The sequence below is a fragment of the Bos javanicus genome, chromosome 18 (genome assembly GCF_032452875.1).
Source record: "Bos javanicus breed banteng chromosome 18, ARS-OSU_banteng_1.0, whole genome shotgun sequence".
Taxonomy (NCBI): Eukaryota; Metazoa; Chordata; class Mammalia; order Artiodactyla; family Bovidae; genus Bos; species Bos javanicus.
Genome location: NC_083885.1, coordinates 41,979,869 through 42,003,072, shown reverse-complemented (window position 1 = coordinate 42,003,072; position 23,204 = coordinate 41,979,869). Strand labels below are relative to the sequence as shown.

The following is a 23,204-nucleotide window of genomic DNA, read 5'->3' as shown; positions in this document are numbered from 1 at the left end:
CACTGTTGGTGGACATTTGGGGTGTTTCCAGTCTCTTTGCTGTTACGAATGATGTGCCAAAGGATGTTATGGTCCTGGTTTTTTGGTGGGATATGTATGCGTGTCTGCTGGGTAGTTACCTAGGAGGAAAATTGCTGTGTCCCAGAGTGTATGTAGGTATAGCTTCAGTGGATCCTGATACATAGTTTTTCAAAGAGTTCCAGTTGCTCCGCATCTTAGCTGACACTGGTATTTGTCTCTTATTATTCTTGTAAATCGCTGCATACTATTTCATGGTATGGGTGTACCTTAGGTTGTTTATCCAGTTTTTTGGTATTAGAATTGTTGCTGAAAACACCCTAAACACAGAGCAGTTTTTGTTTTTTTGTTTTGTTTTTTTTTGTACATGTGTATTTCTGTAGTATAGATTCCTAGCTGTTTTAAGGAATGTAACAGATTTTCAGTATTTATACATACTGCTAAATTACCTTTCACAAAATGACCATGACAAGTAATATGCTGACCGCTAGTGAGAATGCCACTCTCACTATGTAATGTTTTAAGTTTATTTTTTCTCTCCCCCTCTGACCCCCGGAAGGATGGTGATGTGTTGAGGGTTCTTGAATTTAGTACAAGAAACACATAAGTCAGACAACATAAACATCAGCGTAAATGAGTTGTTGTTGTTCAGTCTCTTAAGTTGTGTCTGACTCTTTGAGACCAGTTGAACTTTAGCACACCAGGCTTCCCTGTCCTTCAGCATCTCCCTAAGCTTGCTCAAACTCATGTGCAGTGAGTCAGTGATGCCATCCAACCATCTCATCCTCTGTCATCCCCTTCTCCTCCTGCCTTCAATCTTTCCCAGCATCAGGGTCTTTTCAAATGAGTCAGTTCTTTGCATTAGGTGGCCAAAGTATTGGAGTTTCAGCTTCAGCATCAGCCCTTCCAATAGGTGAGACAGGGTATTTAAAGAAAACATGTAATGTGATGCCAACCAGCTATCAGGTAGTATTTATACATTGGTAAGGGAAAGCTATTTTAATAAATAGAAATGAAATTGAAGTCTATGGGTATTTAGGTCAAAATTATAAAACATAAGTTTATTTTTTTCAAGCTGACTAGGGAGATGACACCCTTGTCTTGGCTGTGACCTGTCCATTCAAATGGTAGTTACATTGTATTAGCCGACCCAGGTGTGTGCTCTGTTCGTGCGGTCTGGATGCTGGCAGAGTGCTAAGTGTATACGCAGTCAGTGCTGGCTGAGTGCCTGTTGAGTGCTGGGTTGTAGCTGGCCAATCACTGCCAAGGTCACTGGCCTCAGGAAGGTGTCCCTGTCCAGGTGGCTACCATGCTGGTGCCCAGGGAAGTGATGGAAAGGCTGGGCTTCTCTGGGGTCAGTGGGAGCACTCTCTTTCCCACTTTTCCTGTGATCATAAAATGAGGAACCTTGTCAGGACTCCTGAGAAACACTGTGGCCTTGACTCTCTGCTTAGTGTTCTGGGAAATGGTCGCGAGGGTTCGAACATGAAGTGGTGTAGAGTCAGGAGGACACTCGGGGCTGCTCTGCTTGCATTTGAGAGTGTGGAGGGAGCTGTTGGGAGCTTCTGCCTGAGGTTACACTTGGTCTGTGTGGTTCTTAGACTCAGCAGTGCCTACCAAACTCTGTGAATTCAACCAGGAGTTACTCAGACAGCTGACCTGCCAGGCGGTGTGAAGGACGCAGAGGTAAGGAATGCCTGGTTCCTGTAATGTATATGGAGAGGCCCACTGCACCTACTTAGCCCTGGGAAACACTATGAGAGATGCCAGTAGGGATGTTCAAGTAATAATGCCAATAAGCATTCCTGAAATGTGTCTAGAGTTTAGAGGACTTTTCTATCCATTGTCTCATCTCTGAGATTAAAGAGACAGGTGAGAAGGGATTTCCTGGGGGAGGTGGAATGAGCAGGGTTTTGGAGGGCAGGGCTGAGGATGTGAAAAGCTGAAGCATCATATGCAAAGTGGAAGAAATGGTGTCCGCTAAGGCAAGGCCAAAACAGCATAGCGAGCACAGGTTAGTATGTGCATTACAGGGAGGAGGGCAGGGGAAGATAAACTTAGAAGGTAAAATGAAACTAGGTTATGCTGGCTTTGAATATCAAGCTAAAAAGTCTGTATGGGTGTGTGATCACAAGGGCATTCCCTTGTGATCTCTGTAACCAAGGCCATCTTGGCCATGTGAAAGTAAAGCCCATGGCTCTGAGGTGTTTATTTTGGTAACTTCTTATTCCTAACCTTAAAGTGTCTAGCATATATACTTAGTTTTGTATGCATGTTGGATGATAGGGTGGGTTTTTGGGTGGATGGATGGATGGTAGATGGGCAAATGGATAGATGGCTAGGTAGATTGATTGCCTCCTCTTCCATGTAAATATTTATTACTCTTTTTAAAAAGTCATCAAGTAACCTCCCTGATACAACAGTTTTGATGCTATGGAGAACAGCCAAAGAGACTCAGGGAGAATTTGAATTGTACATGTACAGATATAGCCCATTTTGTAAAGAACTTTATAAGAACCGCCTCAGATTTTCCCCCAACCTATTGCCCAATTCTCATCTGTGGTTTTCCCGGGTTTTGAGATCACTGAGCGTGCAGATGGGTAAGAGTTTCTCTTTGTATCACAGTTGCCTCTTAGGGGACCACATACGTGGTCCTCCTTCAGGAAGTCCTGTGAACCAGAGCTGACGGTGTGTAAGGGTGTGTGAGGCATGACTCTGCTCAGCCATTAGCCAAGTGTTTGTGTGCACAGTTTGAAACGTCCCAGCACCTCTCCTGCCCAGTGTCTGAGATCCCACTCAAGGTGAGAGAATGTCACTCTTGTCATTTACTAGACCCACTGCAGATTAGGATTTACCTTGTGGATTTTTGTAGAATAACAGAGAAAAAAGGCTACAAGGAAGAGGTTCAGACCCTACATCTCTAGGAGGACAGGGATCTTGGAAATATATGGAGCTCAGAAAGAGAAACGGGAATATGGGGTTCATAGCAAGTTTTACATCTTTCTCCTCCTTTGCAGAGATTTACCTCTAGAAGCCATGCTTTGCCTGATACCAAGACGAACTGATGGGGGTATCAACCTAGACCCCCCCACCCCAGTCACCACCACCAGGGAGATTACGGTTCTGCCCTGTCAGCTCCGCAGTGGGCTGAGCACTCCTGCAGGGTACAGGGAGTGAGAGTTCAGATGCTCCGTGAGAGTTGGTGGTACAGGGACCACTGTTGATTCACTCACTGGTTCATAGGCATTTGGAGCCAAAGACAGGGGTGATTCAGCTGGTCCTCAGCTGAATATTATTTACTCTGTCATCTGAAGGTTTGTCTGAGGCAATTGCTTTGCATGTGAGTGTGCCCTTGATATATTTGTTTTTCTTCACAGTGGGGTTGAAGTGGGCTGAGTGTAGTTTCAGGACTAAAGGAGCTGGCTTCCCTTGCTGATCTCCAGAAGCCTCCCAGCTTCCTGGCCTCTTCTTTGTGTGATCGATCCATATGAGGAGGGTCCCAAGAAATGGAGCGAGGTTGTTCAGAGGGGCTACCAAGAGGGCTGAACACAGCTCTTTCATGGCAATAAGAATCTTAAGGAGACAAGCCCCAGAAGTGTCCTCCATGACCCCATGGCCTGTGGGGGGGCTCCCGGTTTGGCTTCTGAAGGCTCCTAGCCTTGTGTTCTCCACCACATCTAGAGGAACAGGCCATGGCCTGGATACCAGCAGTGGGGAGGTGTCCGCTGGATCTCACTGTCATTAGCCTCGTAGAGAATCAGCAGGAGCCCATCGTGGCCTGCACAACCGCTGGCCACTCTGGCTCTGCTGAAGGGTGGCGTTGCCTTATTCCATGCTGACTTGCTCTACCGATCAGCTAATGCCATGCTTTTCTTGGCATGAAAGCATTGCAGCTTTATCAACACAGGGACACCCAACCGAACAAGCATTCATCTCACACATTACATCAAATTAACGTGTACAAAATTAATATTCTTGACCTTGCTAGTGGGAAGCGCAATCAATCTGGGAGGTTGTCATCCCTCCGTGGCCAGCCTTCTGGAGAAGTCCTGACCATTAAGCCACCATTTTCCTTCCCAAAGAGCCATGCATCCCAGCCCCCCACCGCCCAGCCTGCTTTGGTCCTTTGGAGATTCTCCTGGTTCCTGAGAGGCTCCTGGTCTCCCTGGTACCATGCCATTCTTTCTTTGTCCCCAGAGGCTGTGACCTCTGTCACCCTAGATGGTCGGTGACATCTCTCGTGACTCTGCGTAGCCAAGTGGATGGAGAAAACCTGTGTTCTCTGTCGGGTTGTGACCTCCTGGGTACTGGCCATGAGCACTTCTTTAGAATCAATTGTTTCTCTCTGCTGCCTGTTTAATATCCTAACAGAGGCCCAACAGCTCAGTCTAATCACCTTGATATTACCCAGCGTATTTAGCTGAGCTCCCCTCTACTCCATCACTCACTTTCTTATGCTGTCACCTCACTCTTGGCACAGAAAGGAAGTCTCCCATCAGTGCTGCTCCTTGAAATCCTTCCCAGCCAGCAGCCAGCAGGACATATGTATCCCATCTTGATTTCCACCTTCTGCAGGACCCTGAAGCGACAGGGAGTGGGGAGCTGTCTGGAGGGTGAATGTATTGGTCATCCCTGGCCCAGGTCTGAGCATCCTTCCTGCCTCACTGCCCCTCACACCCTCCAGAGCTCCTGACAGCTCATTTTAGGGGCCCTCAGAACATCAGGGGATAACTCCGGGCTCCCAATCCCAGACAGAGCAGATGCTGTAGAACCTGGCTACACCCACAAAGGAGCCCTCCCTTCCTGTCACAATTAGATGTGCAACACATTCGCAAAGAAGAGAGAGCTGTGTAAAGATAACCCAGAGGGCACGGTGCACTTGGCCTGAGCCCTTCATAAAGCAGAGATTCTTTTGCGAATGGATCAGTCTGTCCCGAATTTCTAGGTGTGTTTAGAACAAGGTGAAACTTGTGACGTTTTCTGGAGACTTTGTACTCTTTCCCCCCTAAAGAGGTGACTCGAGGCAGAAGCTGACCTGACACGGGGTCATCAGTCAGCCTGGAAGAGACTGCCAGGTTGGAGGCTGCGGGAACACTGGCGGCCAGAGGGGTGTGGTGGCCTCCGGTGGTTGCTCCTGCGAAGAGGAGGCTCTAACCACGCCCCCAGGGGTGGGCGGAGACTGGGAATCTCCAGCCTAGGGGAGTGGTGGGCGGGGCTGTGGGTGGAGCTGGGCTTGATCCAAAGCCCTAGGGCTTCCTTCCTGAAGTTGACCCAGGCCTGGGGGCGGGGGGCGGTGAGAGTACACGCAGGTGCTGGGTCAGGAATGTTAATGTTAATATTGTTTAAGCTTTCTTTGCTCTTCATTTTCCTCTCCTTCCCTTTCTTCTCTGGCTTGCTTTCTTTTCCACAGCCCACACCTTCAGGCCGCCAGAGAGAAGGGGATGGAACCCGAACCCCATGGGGACCTCTCATCCTAACAGTCCCTGCTAGGTCCCTCTGCCCCTTTCCCTGAAAGTCAGCTGGAGAATCTGGGGCTCTGGGGACCATCACCTCACCTTGGAGACTTCCTTTTCAAGCAGAGGACTTAGCCTAGAGGCTGGGCCAGAACCCCGTCTTGGGTGCGGTCTGCCAGGGCTCACGCACTTCCGTGGAGTCTGTGCACCTGTGTTTGCAGAGCCCTTTTCACTTGGGAAAGCCCTTTCTGCTCACTGTTTGTGACTTCCTTGTTTTGCAAACACCTGGGAGGCAGGTGTGGCAGAAATTGCTTCCCTTCCTCCCTCCGATTCGTGGGGAAGAAACTGAAGCCCAGAGACTTGAAGCCAGTCTCATGGTCATTTGGACAACACAGGGCAGAGCAGGAGCCAAGACCCAGTTTAGTGTCTGTGACCTTATTCAGTTGAACAGAAAATCGTGCAACACAGGAACACCAACAAAAACGGCAGGTTGTCTGAGTCCAGGCAGGTGCTCTTGTGGCCAGCTCTCCGCGTGGGGTAGCTGGGGCTTCCCACCTGTCCCCATCCCTATGGTTACTAGGTGTCTGCTGCTGCTCAGTTCTGGATTCAGGTATATGGGGGGAGCTGTTCAGAAGTGACCAAGACCCCTGTGATGATCTTGGCATGTTTCTGTATCCAAGCATGTTCTAGGACCCAGGTCTCCCCAGGCATTTAGGCAGGGTGTTTATTAAAATGCAAATTTGGTTCATTAACCATGCAGAGTGGCCTTGGCTATGAGGGGAGGGCAGGAGCAGAGTGAGCATGGCATGCATGAACCCTGAGAAGGGAGAAGAGAACCGAGTCTAGAGCCGATACCTTCTTCACAAGCTGTCCAGTTTCAGACTTGCTGCCCACACCTGCCTTTTGGGCAGTTCCAAGTCTCAAATGTGATCATGTGTGTGAGGGCCTGAGAGGGGTTCCTGGCGTTTGCTGAGGCCCTAGCTCAGGGGCCTGCTCCTCCTGAGGCTCCCCTGGCCAGGTTTCCTCTGCCCACGAAGGCCCAGATCATCTCTGGGGCAGCAGCAACCTCTGTGCCCAAGCCATGTTCCCTTGCGCTGCTCACCAGGTTTGGCTGAGCCTTTAACTGTCTGCTTGGTCATGCCCTCAGCTGGTTAAATTACCCTTAAAATAAAAAATCGCCTTATGTCTTGAGAATCTGAGTGCTCAGGAGAGGCTGAGACAAGGCCTGAGTCTCCAGCCACGGGAATGACCCACAGCAGTGTTGCAGGGCTCCGTTCCCCGTGCCATCCTTGCACCGAGACCCCTTGTTCAGGTCCTCCCCACCACTAGAATCATCTCTTCTCCTGCCTCTTCTCAACTTTGCATCGCTGCTTTTCTTTCTCTCCTTCCCTCCCTCGCACTGCCCTTAGTGGTCTCTCTCTGTCTCTATTTCTCCATCTCTCTGTCTCTTTCTGCCTCTGTCTGTTTCTCTCTCCATTTCTGTGTCTCTGTTGCTCTCTCTCCGTCTCTCTGTCTGCTTCTGTTTCTCTCTCTGTCCCCTCCCAACACCACCCTAGTCCTAATGGCTTCTTCCCTCTTTCCTCCGTCTTTCTTGCATGATTCTTTCTCTGCTCCCTGCCCCCCACTCTCTCCTCTGCCTTCTCCACCCCTGACCTTCTTCAGCCCCACCACCTCCTCTCCCTGCCTCCTGTCCCTTCTCCATCACATCACCGAAGATGAGGATGCCCTGAACCACGGGTTACAGGATGAGGTGTATCTTGGGCCACCTGTAGGGAAGGGCAGGGAGCAGAAGTCTGAGGACGCTTTAGCCAGTGAAGTGAACTGCCTGCAGCTTCCCAGGCAGTCTTGGGAATTTGAAAACAGTGTTATAACTTCAGAGGGCTCATTTCAGCCCAGAAAATGCAAAACTCCACAGGACAGTTTACTTTGAAATCGCTTTTGGGAGCAGGGCACAGCCACACACCCTTTCCTTTCTCTCCAGCTCCCGCCAGTGTCCCCACTCCCCAGCCCAGCCCCCACCCCCCCAAGGATACCCTTCCTCTTCCCCTGCTCCTTCATCTCTTCCTTTGGAGAGAGACGCACAACAGAGCGATGAAGGTAATTCCCACTTGCCCAAAAATGAATTCCGTTATGCCCCAGCTTACTGTTTTATATTTATATCAAACGTATTAATTTCTCTTTACCTAGTGGTTGGGTTTAGTTAATGATGATAATAAATATTAATGAGGGTGCTGCTGCCTCCAGACCCTCTGATTGCTGCCCCGGTCAGCTCCTTACTCCTTGGACGTCGTGGGAGGCATGAGCACCTAAGAGCTGTGGGAGGGCACTCAGGACCGTCCTGGAGGGGCAGGCGTGGGACCCACTGAGGTCAGCCGTTAAGGAAGGCTCTGACGCAGCGGCCCACTCACTCTACACTCCTTCTGTGTGATTCTCTCTGGAGTTAGTCAGATCCCCTTGTACGCCCACTGACACCTGAGGGGTCCCTGCAGAGGGCTTGGGAGTATCTCATTTAACTTGTGGGAACTGCAGTTTCCTAGGCTGTAGAAAGGAAATCATTTGATCCACCTGCCAGGACCATTGAGAGGATTAAATGCAAATAGTTCAGAAGCATGCACATATTAGGTAGCAGTGTGATTTTTTTTTTTTTCTTTTTTTCATTGCTTGACATTCCAGGGCGTTGCGCTGTAGAACTTTGGAGAAAGTCTCAGCAAGTGTGAGAGCTTTTATTTCTCATGAACGTGAGTCTCTCCCCAGAAGTCCCATTCAGTTCTGGGCATGCTAAGTTCTTGAGTTCATCCAGTTGTTCAGACATGTGTCTTTGGCCCTCAGCTTTGGAGAGATGGGTTTCTGTCTTACTGCCTGAAGAGCTTAGTTTACATTGAGGAAGAGACCAGACAGGGCTGTAGAGGGACCTGTCACTGTAGTCAGTAAGGGCTCACGTCTTGGAGAGGAACTTTGTCCACTGAGCGATTTGAGGGAAGTGACAGACCCCGGTCCACCCTCTCTTGAGTCTCCACTCGCATGTGTTTCTCTCATCTTTGCACCTGGCAACTTGGTTTGAATGAGAGCTCCTCCCTGGGAGGAGGAGTACAATTCAGGGCCTCTTCTACTGAAGCCAGAAGCAGAAGTTTCAATTTTATTTGTTCAAGAGAAAACGGTGATGCTGAAGCATTCTTGGAGAGAGGTATTGGGGTGTGAGCACAGCCAGGGGTGGCCCCAGTGCAAGGAGATCACCATTTGCGGGGCTTCCACCCCTCTTCCTCAGAGTGGGCTTCTGGCATCCTGTCCCCCAGAGGCCCAGCCTCATGTTGCTCACACTCAGAAAACGGATGCAGGAAGAACTTCGGATCAGACCCCAGCACGTCTGGGACCAGCTGGAGGCTGGATCCATCTAGATGTTTTGGCAACTGTTTAGGAGGTTTGAAGAAGTCATCTACGGTGTTCATTTATTCATTCATATACTCATGCATTCATTCCATGGGTGTGTGTTTGAGTGGTTAATCTAGAGATTTTGGTGGTGTGCCTTGTAAAAAGAAGGGAGTGGGTGAGGTGCTACGGGGACAAAGTTGAGGTCAAGTCCCCCCGCCCCTGGATATTACCTTTCACTGCAGACCAGAGAGTAGATGGCTCACCCTCCTTTCTTTGAATCTCCCCCAGGGTTCCCAGCATGGGAGGCGGCAGTGCAGAGTTAGAGGCCGTGTCATGCTCTAGAAGCTGAGAGGCTGGAGAGGAAGCAGGACTGAAATGGTGGAGGACTCTGGGGTGGCTGGGAAGAGTTGGAGCTTTCTTCCAAGCCCGATGGCAACTGAGTGTTCATTGGGGTGACATGATCAGCCCACTGATTGAACATCCAGTGGATTCTGTCTGGAGAATAGAGGGAAGGGTCTGGGGCTGGAGTAGGTGGGGTTCCTTAAGGAGTGAGAGATGCTGGGGGCTGGCCCAGGCCTGGGTCAGAGGGGTCAGAGGCTGGGAACAAGCCTCTTGCTGCTGAACATGAGCTCAACCAACCCGTTTTCTAAAGGAGACAGCCAGTGTCTATTGCTCATTTCCTGTGTGCAGGATGTGAGAGTACAGAGCGGGCCTTTGGCCGTGGAGAATCCAGACAGGAATGTGCAGAAAGTTAAATAGCAGCAAGGGATCAAAGTAACCATCCACAATAGCAAAGCCTCCTCAGGCCTTGTTACCTGTGCACGATTACCTGTGAGGTCCAAATGGGGGGACAAGGCCTGCCATCGCCTCCCTGAGAGAAGGAGCCCCTGATAGCCAGCCTCGTGGGGCTAGCTTCTCACCCAGCTCCCCCGCACCCTCGGTGACCTCTTACTGTCCACCCAGACTGTGACGGAGACACCCAATCCCCCTCCCTCTTGGCCTGATCTGGGACATGAACTGATCCAGTAAGGACGTTTCTCCTTCTCTCTGGCCAGGGACTTTGCCAGTTAGTGCAGAGCAGAAGGACAAGGGAGTCACTTGACTGCTGAGTGCTGAAAAGGAGCCAGAGTTTAGCAGAGATGAGCCAGAGCAAGCGGGCATGGCCTCACTTCTTTACCTTTTGCTCAGAAAAGCCACAAAATAGAGAAGCAGAGAAGGAGGGCCTGATCCGGCCGCAGTGACCTGTCATTTACAAATGGGGAAACGGAGTCCTAGAGAAAGAAAATGGTATTCTGGTGGGGGTGGAGCACGATCAGAATTGGAGGACTGAATGAACCCTTCCACTCTTTCCTGCCCTCTGCCATTTCTCTAGGCCCATTTCCACTTTCTCACTACTTCTTGAAGTTCAGTCATTGAGAGTGGATGTGATATTCTCAGAGGAGTGCAATTATCGCAAAACATGGAGGAAGGATTCACGCAGTGAGGTTCCTGTCAGGGCAGTGTGCAACGGTATTTAGGAGGAGCCTCAGAAGCCACGACAAGGCCAAGGGGTGCTGTGCGGGGTGATGCCGGGTGTCCCCAATCCAGGGCCTCTTGGCCCCGAAGCTTTTTGATTTTCTTCAGAGTAGGATTTGATTGTCAACTGCGAGGTTGGCCTTACTTTTCTTTCATTTTTAATTTCCTCCTCAGTCACCAGACTGATGACATTCTGATACTGCTGTGCGATTTACAAGGCATGTTGGAGTCCACTGGGGGCCAGCTCAGGGTGGGAGCTGATCAAGCCGATGATGGTGCACGTGTGTGTTGGGGGATGCTCCTGACAGCCTGCTGTCCCCCCCTTCACTGTGCTGAGGCTTCCACGGGGCCCACACCGCTCCTGGGTGGCAGGTGGACTGGCAGAGCTACAATATTCCCTGAGCTGGTGGCCTTCGTGACCACCGTTGACTCTGGCTTCCAGCTGCCTGGCCAGATGGGGCCGTTTCTGGGCCCCTGCTTCTCCTAGCCTGAATTCCATGGGAGCCTTGGTAGGTGTGGCTCGTGCTGCAGACAGCGGCTCCCACGGGGGCTCAGGGGTCTGCCCTGTCTACACAGGGCTGGGCTTTTCCTTGCACCTCCGCTGCAGGACACAGGCCACTGTGTTTTTGTCCTTCCTTTCAGACTCAGTGTTCCAGATGAAACCCCTTGGATAGGAACATTATGCATACTTGCTCCCAGTGCATTTCTGCAGACAGTCAAACCCAGCTCACCCTGCTCAAGCTCCTCTTAAAGAGGAATGCAAACCTGCCTGGATGTTCTGACCTGGTCCTGCTGGGTGTCCCTTCACCAGGGTGACCAGCTGACCGGTTTTGCCCAGGACTGAGAGGATCCTTGGGATGTAGGACTTTTGGTGCTGAGACTCGGACAGTTCCAGGGAAGCTGTGACTCTTGGTCACTCTGCCCTCAGCCACCCTCCCTGCCAGTCCTGTTTGGTGTTTGAGAGCCAGACTTCAAGAGAATGATGAGCAGAGAGTGTTTGTGCAGAGGGGGCAATGCCTGCTTTCCTTTTTCTCTTCCGCTTCCTTTTCCAACATTCATCTTCCCCCTTATGGTCAGCACCATGGGCCCCCATGCACTGTGGCCCTGGGCCTTAGGAAAGAGTTTGTTTGGCATGTTCATTTGCCAGCTCCAAGTGCACAACCTCAAACTGAAGTCTCACTGCAGCTGACGGAGCAGGACACTTTCTTCTGGTCATCTGCGGAAGGACATTCCACAGCTCGAGCCCAAGACTCTTGCTTCACTGTTTGCATCTGAGCAGAAGCAGCCTGGCTTCTACAGCTGCATGTACCTGGACACTATTCCCATCAAGTTCAAATCACCTCAGTGCTGGGACATCAGTAGTTTTTCAGCTTAGAAATCTTGGTACTCAAAGGGGGACTTAGGAACAAAAATATATCACTCTTGACCTGGATGGAAGGAGGTGGGGGGCAGTGGTGAATATCTGTGTGTCTTCCAGGGAGTCTTCTTGGAGTCATTTCACTGTTTTGTTTGTTACTTTTTCTAGTGTGAAATTGGTTTGGGGGCAGATCTTTAACATCATGGGAGTGAATGCCACAAACAAAGCTTCCTTTTCTTTCCTAAGACTTTTCAATCAGCCATGCAATGTTAGCTCTTGTGGCATTCCAGCCTTAGCAGCCGGCCTTTGGAAGCAAACTGGTATTGAGGAGCTGACAACAAGTTACTTTTCACCCCTTCTCTGCCTTAACACTGTCACTTACCACAGGGCTGGCCACGTCTATTAGTCACAAGACCCAGTCTAACTTGATTTACAGTGTCAGGCAAGCTCCGTAAGAAAAAACCAAAGTCACTGAATGCAAATTTAGAATGGAAAAAAAAAAAAAAATCATTTAGTTCCGTTAGCACAGTGTTCTCCCAGCTTTGCATCTCTGGAGGGCATCTTCTAGAACCCACAGCTGCTCGGCCCTGTTGAGAGTACCTCCACCTGCTCGGAAGCACAGGCTGGATTCACATCCCCAGTTACATTACTTCCAGAAAGACAGGATCCCTGTTGGATGCCCATGAAGCTTATGCTGAGTAAATATTGACAAAGTAGTCTAAAGAGCAAACACTTTGACATTTGTAAGGTCCACTGGAAGGTCTTGTATATATTTATACAGCAGGAATGAGCACCGCATACCAATTTTCCTGAACTTGTTCTGACATAATTCTGCATGGATAGTGTGTGTGCCGGTGGCTGAGAATGGCTGAGTGTGCACACTGGGGCAGGCCAGGGCTGGGTGGTGGCAGGTCAGGGTCTTCCCTCCCATCTGAAACAAATGAGCACCTGGACCCTGGTAGGAAACTTACTCCAAGCTTTTATAAGACCGACTTATCTAGAAGGAAGGGGGAAAAAAAAAAAGTCACAAAACCTTGTTTCTAATTTAGTACAATTGATGTACTTTCTTTTTACTTCGTAAAAATTGTATTGATGTTTTTGGGCTTTATATTTATTAAAGATTGAGCCTCAAAAATGTAATGAGTAAAAAATGCTTGCTTAATTTAAATTGTGAATCTGTCTGTTAAGAAATGCATTAGGGGTAGGAGAAGCATAAGACATATTAATTGACAGACAGGAACTGCTGTCTCTGAGGTTGATACAAGTAATTTATTACTTTAGAAATGAATGCCACCTCCAGAATGTGCTTCATTAATTTCAAATTTAGTTTTAATTTCAAGCTGTTGCCCCTTGAGAAGAATAAGGTGGCAAATTATGTTTGAAGAGCAGATTTTTTTTTTTTTTTGCTCCAAAGAAACACCACATTTTAACTATTTAATTTTACAAATAAATGTGCCCGTCTACTTTGCTTCGTTTCCCCAAGAGCTGAGAAAATGTTCTAGGTAAGGTCAACACTTACTAATGCTTTCTTTTTCCTTTCTCTCCTCCGTGTGTCTCTTCTTTCTGTCCTACCTTTCCACCTGTTATCAATGCAGCCTATGTTTCAGATGAGTTAAAGGCTGCTGCCCTGGTAGATGAAGACATAGATCCAGAAGAGAGCCCTGCAGATGGAGAGCCGTCGGCTAAGTACATGTGCCCGGAAAAGGAGCTCAACAAGACCTGCCCGAGCTACCAGAACTCCCCGGCGGCCGAGTTTTCCAGCCACGAGATGGACAGCGAGTCCCACATCAGTGAGACCAGTGACCGGATGGCCGACTTTGAAAGTGGCTCCATCAAGAACGAAGAGGAGACCAAGGAGGTGACCATCCCACCAGAAGACACGACCGTATCTGACAGCCTGGAGCAGATGAAGGCCGTGTACAACAACTTCCTCTCCAACTCCTACTGGTCCAACCTCACCCTCAACCTGCACCAGCCGTCCTCGGAGAAGAACAACGGGAGCAGCAGCAGCAGCAGCAGCAGCAGCAGCAGCTGCGGCAGCGGGAGCTTCGACTGGCACCAGAGCGCCATGGCCAAGACCCTGCAGCAGGTGTCCCAGAGCCGCATGCTGCCTGAGCCCAGCCTGTTCAGCACAGTGCAGCTGTACCGGCAGAGCAGCAAGCTCTACGGCTCCATCTTCACCGGGGCCAGCAAGTTCCGCTGCAAAGACTGCAGTGCCGCCTACGACACCCTGGTGGAGCTGACGGTGCACATGAACGAGACGGGGCATTACCGCGACGACAACCATGAGACCGACAACAACAACCCCAAGCGCTGGTCCAAGCCCCGCAAACGCTCGCTGCTGGAAATGGAAGGCAAGGAGGATGCCCAGAAGGTGTTGAAGTGCATGTACTGTGGCCACTCGTTCGAGTCCCTCCAGGACTTGAGTGTCCATATGATCAAAACGAAACACTACCAAAAAGTGCCTCTGAAGGAACCCGTCACTCCCGTTGCAGCCAAAATCATCCCAGCCGCTCGGAAGAAGGCCTCGCTGGAGCTGGAGCTGCCCAGCTCCCCGGATTCCACCGGCGGCACCCCCAAAGCTGCCATGGCGGACACAAACGACGCGCTTCAGAAGAACTCCAACCCGTACATCACGCCAAATAACCGCTACGGCCACCAGAACGGGGCCAGCTACGCCTGGCACTTCGAAGCCCGCAAGTCCCAGATCCTCAAGTGCATGGAGTGCGGCAGCTCGCACGACACACTGCAGGAGCTCACGGCCCACATGATGGTGACCGGCCACTTCATCAAGGTCACCAACTCGGCCATGAAGAAGGGGAAGCCCATCATGGAGACACCCGTCACGCCCAGTATCACCAGCCTGCTGGACGAGAAGGTGCAGTCCGTGCCCCTGGCTGCCACCACCTTCACATCCCCCTCCAACACACCCGCCAGCATCTCCCCAAAACTGAACGTGGAGGTCAAGAAGGAAGCCGACAAGGAGAAAGCTGTCCTCGAAGAGAAGCCCAAGGAAAAAGAGAAGGCCTGCGAGGAGGAGGAGAAGTACGATATCTCTTCCAAGTACCACTATTTGACTGAGAACGACCTCGAAGAGAGCCCCAAGGGCGGGCTCGATATCCTCAAGTCCCTGGAAAACACAGTCACGTCGGCCATCAACAAGGCCCAGAATGGCACCCCCAGCTGGGGGGGCTACCCCAGCATCCACGCCGCCTACCAGCTCCCCAACATGATGAAGCTGTCTCTGGGCTCCGCAGGGAAAAGCACACCCCTGAAGCCCATGTTTGGCAACAGTGACATCGTGTCCCCCACGAAGAACCAGACTCTGATCACTCCACCCAGCAGCCAGACCTCCCCCATGCCCAAGACAAACTTTCACGCCATGGAGGAGCTGGTGAAAAAAGTCACCGAGAAAGTTGCCAAAGTCGAGGAGAAAATGAAGGAGCCTGAGGGCAAGCTTTCTCCACCCAAGCGGGCCACCCCATCCCCGTGCAGCAGCGACATCAGCGAGCCCATCAAGATGGAGGCATCCAGTGACGGCGGCTTCAAAAGCCAGGAGGACAGCCCCAGCCCCCAGCGGGACGGCTGCAAGGAGGGGAGCCCCCTGGCAGAGCCAGTGGAGAACGGCAAGGACCTGGTGAAGCCCATGAGCAGCGGCCTGAGCAGCAGCACGGCCATCATCACCGACCACCCACCCGAGCAGCCCTTCGTTAACCCTCTGAGCGCCCTGCAGTCGGTGATGAACATCCACCTGGGCAAGGCCGCCAAGCCCTCCTTGCCTGCGCTCGACCCCATGAGCATGCTTTTCAAGATGAGCAACAGCCTGGCCGAGAAGGCGGCGGTGGCCACCCCACCACCCTTGCAGTCCAAGAAGGCAGACCACCTCGACCGCTATTTCTACCACGTCAGCAACGACCAGCCCATAGACTTGACGAAAGGCAAGAATGACAAAGGCTGCTCTTTGGGTTCAGCGCTTCTGTCACCCACGTCCGCTTCCCCGGCAACCTCCTCATCCACGGTGACAACGGCAAAGACATCTGCCGTCGTATCATTCATGTCAAACTCGCCGCTACGCGAGAACGCCTTGTCAGATATATCCGATATGCTGAAGAACTTGACAGAGAGCCACACGTCAAAGTCCTCCACCCCTTCCAGCATCTCTGAGAAGTCTGACATTGACGGGGCCACCCTGGAGGAGGCCGAGGAGGCGACGCCCGCGCAGAAGAGGAAGGGCCGCCAGTCAAACTGGAACCCCCAGCACCTGCTCATCCTCCAGGCGCAGTTCGCCGCCAGCCTCCGGCAGACCTCGGAGGGCAAGTACATCATGTCGGACCTGAGCCCCCAGGAGCGCATGCACATCTCCAGGTTCACCGGGCTCTCCATGACCACCATCAGCCACTGGCTGGCCAACGTCAAGTACCAGCTGCGAAGGACAGGTGGAACAAAGTTCCTCAAAAACTTGGACACCGGCCACCCTGTGTTCTTTTGTAACGACTGCGCGTCACAAATCAGGACTCCCTCCACATACATCAGCCACCTCGAGTCACACCTGGGCTTCCGGCTACGGGATTTGTCCAAACTGTCCACTGAACAGATTAACAATCAGATAGCACAAACCAAGTCACCGTCAGAAAAACTGGTGACGTCCTCCCCCGAGGAGGACCTGGGGACCTCCTACCAGTGCAAACTTTGCAATCGGACCTTTGCGAGCAAGCATGCGGTTAAACTTCACCTCAGCAAAACACACGGGAAGTCCCCTGAGGACCACCTTCTGTATGTTTCTGAGTTAGAGAAGCAGTAGCGTTTGCTTTTGATTAAAGTGACTGTAATTCGCTTTGAGGGAAACTGTTGCAGGCACCTTAAGGCCCCTCTGTCTTGTTCTTGGCACATGGTCTTATTTTAACTGCAGAGAATCACTCTGGGCTGGACTGTTTTGTATAACTGTACAGTGTTTAATAGAGGTGCATACTCAGCTGTTGTTACTGGTAAAATATGAAGGTTAAAACGCAGTGGTAAGTGTTTGGAACTTTGTGTAAATGGGATTTAGTTGTGAGCATCCCCTGATGCTTCAAGCTGCATGCATTAACAGACAGTTTAATTAAGCATTTATGACGAAATCGGGCACACTTTTCCACGCGGCTCAAGTGTGCTGGCATTTTTCACCCTTTCATCTTTAGCCCTCTGAGTACTTTGAAGCACTTTTGCATTAATTTGGTTAAAAAATAAAATAATAATAATAATGTATGAAGCTCTGTTTTTTAAACTCCTTACCAGCTTAGTTATAATTAATAATATGAACCTCCATTTATGCAGGTCTGCAGGGGTATAACACGCCTTGAAATTTAAAAGAATATTATTTTCACATTGAAACATAGATGTATATATTGTATAGATTTCAGACTCTCTTATGAAAAATGTGATTGTGGGTAAATGACCTTTTTTCTTGCATTTATAGCAACAGTGTTTTATGTACCTGCTATGCTCTGGGCATAAGCCGTGCCTATGTATAGTGTATATTTCTTTTTCTTTTTTTTTTAAGGTCTATGGGTTTTGTTTTTTACATGCAAACATTGTAAATTATACAGAAGATACCACAGATAGCATTTATAAAGTATACAGAAACATTATCTGAAAGCAAAGTATGATTGTTTGTTTTGCTATACAGTACATCTATATTGATAGAGGTTCACATTTAAATTATACATATTTATTAGCATCATATTATCATTTGTTTTGAGCAGTCTGAATAAACGAGGCCAGGAGATCCATCCATGGCAGGCATCATAACTATTTTGCACATTATTTTTAAAGGTATTTATTAGAAATCAAAAAAAAAAAAAAAAACACGCTCAAAATAAACTCAGTGCTCAAAGGGTTAAGTCTATTTGAAAAGGAAAAAAAAAAAGAACAAAAAAAAAAGAGAGAGAGAACTTGTACTGTATTTCCTAAACATTGATAAAGCCTTTAAAATGTTTGTACTGTAATACTTTGCTTAAAAGTCACGAGGCATTCTGTGATACAACCTCTTTTACTTATTTATAAGCCCTCTTGGTTGCTATTCCATATTGTAGGACGCCTTTTTATTTCAATTGGTAACTTTCTGTTTTGTTCTTCCTAATTATTCTCCCAAGATCCCACACTGCAGCTTTATCTTTAGGCTTATGAAAGGTAACCCGTGGTTACCGGCTCTCCAAGTGATTCTGTTCTTCTCCATTTTTGGCAGTTAATTTGCAGAAGTAACTGACAGCTGACACCATATGAGAACCTATGTATAAAATATTGGCATGTAAACAGCACAGACACTCTGTGCCCTGTTTTGTTGTTGACAATGAACCACCATTATGTGACTCTTCATATAACCCTCTTTTCTACGGCAGCATTAAAATTGTCTTTTTGCTATAATTTTGTGTTGCGTTCACAATTATGTCTGAAATGTGCTACGACTAACGAGCACATTAAAATTAAATTGTATGCGATCTGTTTATGACTGAGTTGGTTGCTGTGTCTGCCAGGTGCTGGCAGTCGGAAGCCGCCCGTAAATCAAGGGAGTTTTAGTGAACTTTGGGCTTGGAGAGCAGCGAGCATTCACTCAGAGGTGGCGTGGACAGAATTTTCCCCAAGAATAAAAATGTAAAAGAAAGGAAGATGTTCCCTTGGGGTTAGATTCTTGCTGGGAAGGCGATGTTATCAAGTATCGGTAGTGAAGCTTCGGTCACACCTGGCGACCCGCATGGGGGCGGGAGTTGGGTCTCCCATCTGGATGAGAGAAGTCCAAGTCAGGACCCTGAGCCCTGCCCATGGCAGATGGGAGGAAAGGTTTTTGGAAGGCTCGGTGCAGGGCGATTCCTTCCTGTTGATTCGGGATTTTCAAGGAGCAGAAAACAGAGCCCAGCTGGGCAGGTGGACCCTGGGGTCCATGCTCTCTCTTCTGTGCTAAAGTGAGCACGGATAACGAGGTGCAGGGGGGCGGGGAGCCTGAACTCATCCACGGGAAGAGTGGGGAGAGCATTTATATGATAATCACAAGCTTTTATTAGCCCCGGCAAATCATGCCAACAAAACGCTGGGAACATCATGTAAAATTGTAAAATACCTTTATTACTATATTCAGACTACTCTTGCAGTTATGTGGAATCATAGCTCCTAACCTAGAATTATACAAATGAGAGATGTATTACATCCATGTAATATATAAAACACCTCCACGTTAAAAAAATACTCTTTTATTAAAAATTTAAATTAAGCCCTTTCAGAGATGTTCGGCAACACGCCTACGTTTTTTGTTCCCCCCATTCATCCCCACCCCTTTTAGTCAAGATGAGGCCAAAATTTCTGTCTGCTCTACTTTCTCTCAGCAATCCATCTCTGGGTTTTTAGAGAGAAACTCACTAGAGTTTAAAACGGGTTTCTGGCAAGTGGGGAGGTCTGTGTTGGCTCTGCTTGCCCTGTGATGCAGACAGTCGGACTGTGGCCTCAGGCACTGCAGAAGGGCTTTCTCTTCTGGGTCTCCAGCCTTGTCGTCTTCCCCATCTCCTCCCGGGTGGCCACCGCAGTCCCTCCCAGAGCGGCTCTTCACTCCTGTCTGCCCCTACCTGGGACATCGTACGTTTCCCCCGGGGGCCCGGCTCCCCCCAGAACCCGGCTCGGGACAGATACACCCTCCCCGCTGTGCCTTCCGCATCTTCACATCCTGGAGCCCAGATTTCCACTCTTGAATTTTTCACAGATTAAATATAGCATCGGTTTATTAGAATCCAAAGTCCTGCATCTAACAGATTAAACTGACAACACTTCCATCACCACCAGGGCCCATGTGGCTTGAAGGGAGAGGGGATTTGTGCAAGTGAGGCTGGGAACCCCACCCCCCATTTACAGTTTGGGAGAAGAACCTGATGCCCTGCCCATCTCCTCCTCACCCCACCTACAGGGTTAGCTTTAGGAACTTCAGTTTGGGTATAAAAGAGAGGAGCTATGGCCAAGACAGGTGGCAAGCTCTTGGTCCCCGAAGGTATAGCCAAGAAAGGACCACTCATATTAAGGGGCCCAGAAATCAGCTTTACCTCTGGAGGAAACAGTGACTAGGCGGTGGAGGGCCTGAGGCGTGAGTGCAACCTAGCCTGGTACAATGGTCATTCCCCGAGCATGCATCATGGCAGGAGGCGGGGCTGGCTGGGACCCCACCCGGCATGGAAATGGAGGGCCATTCACTCTCAAGGTCGTTTCATCAAACCCTTCCCTGGCCGGAGAGAGAGCCACTATCCAAAAGAGCCTCCAGTCACACCCCAAATGGCCCTGGTTTTCCTGAGACCAGTAGGGGAGATCTGAAGTTGCGTTCCCAGTGCAATGTAGTTGGGCACTCGTTCTCCTACCATTGATGTTAATAGAGAAAGTGAGAGCAGGAAGGAAGGGTCATCCAAGTCAGGTCTTTAAATGATTCCAGGGAGGCGGAGGGATGGTGCCAAGTGAGGGAGGTTTTAATCACAGGTGTGTAGGTGACCCCGACCTCACCCCGCCCAAGCCCAGGCTTGTTGCAGCCTTACTGTATATCTTTGAGCCATCACATTTACGCAGTATCTTAAAATAACATTTGTGATAAATGTGCAATTTAACTAATTTATGGTGCTATGATGTGCTCAGGGCTACATGCAAGATGAAAATCTTAAATGGAGCTTGAACAGCTCACTTCACAACAAGAAATCAATATGCCACATCTTAGCTATTCGCTGCCGTCAACATTTAGCAAAAAATATCAGTGATGTATCTTTAAGTTTGAGGCAGCAAGAATTCTATAATTAACCAAAATCTTACATAGTTAAAGAGGGTGGGTTATGATGAAGACCCAGATCTCCCTGGCATCTTCGTTCTATTTTCATTCTGCAAAAAAGAAAAAAAAAAATATTGATAACCACCAAAGAGGCGTTTCTTTGCCTGGTGCTAAGGAGAGCTTAGGTGGAGGTGGTTAGCCTGGGAGGGTTCCCCAGCAGAGCTCAGGGCTGTGGTCTGCAAATCTAGAATTAATTCTAAACAATCAGACCACGCCAACTAGGTGGACTTCATTGCCCTCAATCCTTGACCTACCTATTGTTTCACAGACCTGGTGACTGAATACTTGACAAAAGGCCATAGTAACTGTCAAGCTCTGGGGAGAGTCAAGCTCCATCTTGAGAACAGAACCCTGAAGAGAGGAGTCTGAGAGTGGTCAAAAGACAGGAGGTGATGGGAAGAAACAAGGCTGCAGTGAACAAATCCGGTACTGAAACTATTGTCTCCCGAGATTTCTAAGTCATCCAACAGAAAAAAAAAAAATCAAATGATTTTATTTTTTCAGATTCATCTGTGCAGCTCTTTTGAAATTGGAAAATTGCAATCACATTTTATTCTGTTGACTATTTAGCACAAAAATAATCCACTTGGTATTAAAGGAAGCAATCATAAGAATGAAAACACACAAATCCCAACACCACTCTTCAATAATAAATACTTTAACTTTAAAATAATAGCTATTATCCTTTTAGCTAATGGCGAAATTACCATTTTTACTCTGCCAGATAGTTATTCTTTTGGTAATAGAAACACTAACCTTTTTTCTCCCTAGGGATTTATTAGTACGCACGTGTAATCTTTGGCAAAAGGGAACCTGAAAATGCATTTCCCTGGGGACCCGGCGCCAGTCGATGCCTTTCAGCCTGCGGCTGACCTTGGAGACACAGAAAAGGTACTTGTGCTTCTGCTCCCACGCGATTCCAGGGTGCGTTGGCCTTTGCAAAATATGCTATAGTTAGCTTCAAAAACCATCTCACTCCTTTGGGGGAAGGCCTCAGCTCTGTCTTACAGCAGAAAGCTTCTGGGAGGGGAATTTTCTCCTGACAAACCCCACCTCCCTGTGTGTGTGATATGGCAGACTCTGCCGAGGCCTGGACTCCCGGGATCAGTGCAGAGCAGGGAGCACACAGGATTTTGTTTCTAGAGAGATGCTCGCTCTCCACACAGGCATCAGGTTTCCCCAAGCCAGAGGCGGATGCACCATTTTCAGTCTCCAAAGATCTGACAGGAGGCCACCCCTAGGAGGATTGTAATGGCGAACACTTGGGTGGGCTTTGATGGTTCCCAAGGCATCGCAAATCACCCTTGATTTGGGACCATGTTTCCCGCTCAACCAAAACGTGGATTTGCCACATTGTTGGTCAGTGACCTGACAGTCCCGCATAGCCTGATGGTGACTCAATCAGCCCATGGCTGTGGACATCAAGAGTGACTTAAATCAAAGTTAGCAGCTTCTTGAGGCTCGGCATTCAGGGGTCAGTGCCCTTCCCTACGTCCAAAGAGCCAGGTGTTTTCAAAATTAAATTCTAATGATAAAAGATCAGAAGAACTGCTTTTCCACCACCTTTGTGTAATGTCATGTACTAATATATTCTTAATAAATCATCCCTGATGATAATGATGATAAGCAAGGTGACCTCTTCCCAGAGATTAACATCCACAATTAGCTACTCAGGAATTAGGATACACTATTATTTACTGTCTAACCTGAGCAGTCCAACATAGTGGCCATCAGCCACACGTGGTCATTCAAATTTAAATGAAATAGAGTAAAACATTTCATTCCTCAGTCTTACCCCACTTTTCAAGCGCCCAGTAGCCACATATGGCTAGTGTCCACTCTTTTGGACAGCACAGATACGGAACATTATTATCATCACAGGACGTTCGCTTGGACAGTGCTGTCTATACCAGTATTTAAAAGCTTCTTCCTAATTAAGAGCTCAGACCTTAATGATGAAAGTGTGTTTGCAGTCCATGGGTATTTCTAAGAATCTTTATTTTCCCAATATGGGTGCAGGCAACATTATCACATGCTAATATCTCTGATCAAAGCCAAGGACATACGTAATTAACCTTGAGCATAAAATTATAAACAGAAGTGCAGGCCTCAGTGTATAAAGTTGTGGATGGTTCCCCATGCTGTGGGTATTGTCTGGGCTGCAAACTCCAAAGCCCAGAGAGCTGATGGATGTGGCCATGACCTTGCTTGGCCCTTAGCTGGCGATGAATCAGGCAGTCCCTTGCTGCTCTCTTTGCCCAAATGGACTTGAATCCTTTCCTGGGACTTGGAGACGCAAGACATGACTCTGAGACTGGCATGGCTCTTAGTCCCGACACGTGAGGCCTGAGGGTTCCATGCCCACCCGTGCCTGCAGACCCCACCAAGCCTCTATCTCCTCTGCTGTAGCCCCAGGCAGCAGCAGGGGGTGGGGGTGGGGCCCCATCCTGCTCTCTCTTTAAAAATTAAAATATATAAATAGGACTTGGGAAACGACTTTTTAAATTTGGAGGGTTAAGTTTGAAAAATTATTGCGTTTCAACATTTCACTTCCATTATTTTTTTTTTCCCACAGCAGGATTCCAGGACACATTTACGACCGTCATAATTGTGAGTTAGAGATCTCCCAGGCCAAGTGAAATGAAATTACGAGAAACTGAAATCTGTT

At 49.0% G+C, this 23,204-nt stretch overlaps 1 protein-coding gene across 1 annotated transcript in view; it reads left to right on the top strand.

Moving 5' to 3' along the window:
* TSHZ3 (teashirt zinc finger homeobox 3) overlaps window positions 1-18,196 on the top strand; it is a 69,680-nt gene extending 51,484 nt beyond the window's left edge. The window contains exon 2 of the mRNA XM_061387880.1: window positions 13,308-18,196. Within this exon, the coding sequence (XP_061243864.1) occupies window positions 13,308-16,513 (3,206 nt within the window). The 3' untranslated portion in view covers window positions 16,514-18,196. The remainder of the gene's footprint in view (window positions 1-13,307) is intronic.
* The last annotated feature ends 5,008 nt before the right edge of the window (window positions 18,197-23,204 follow it).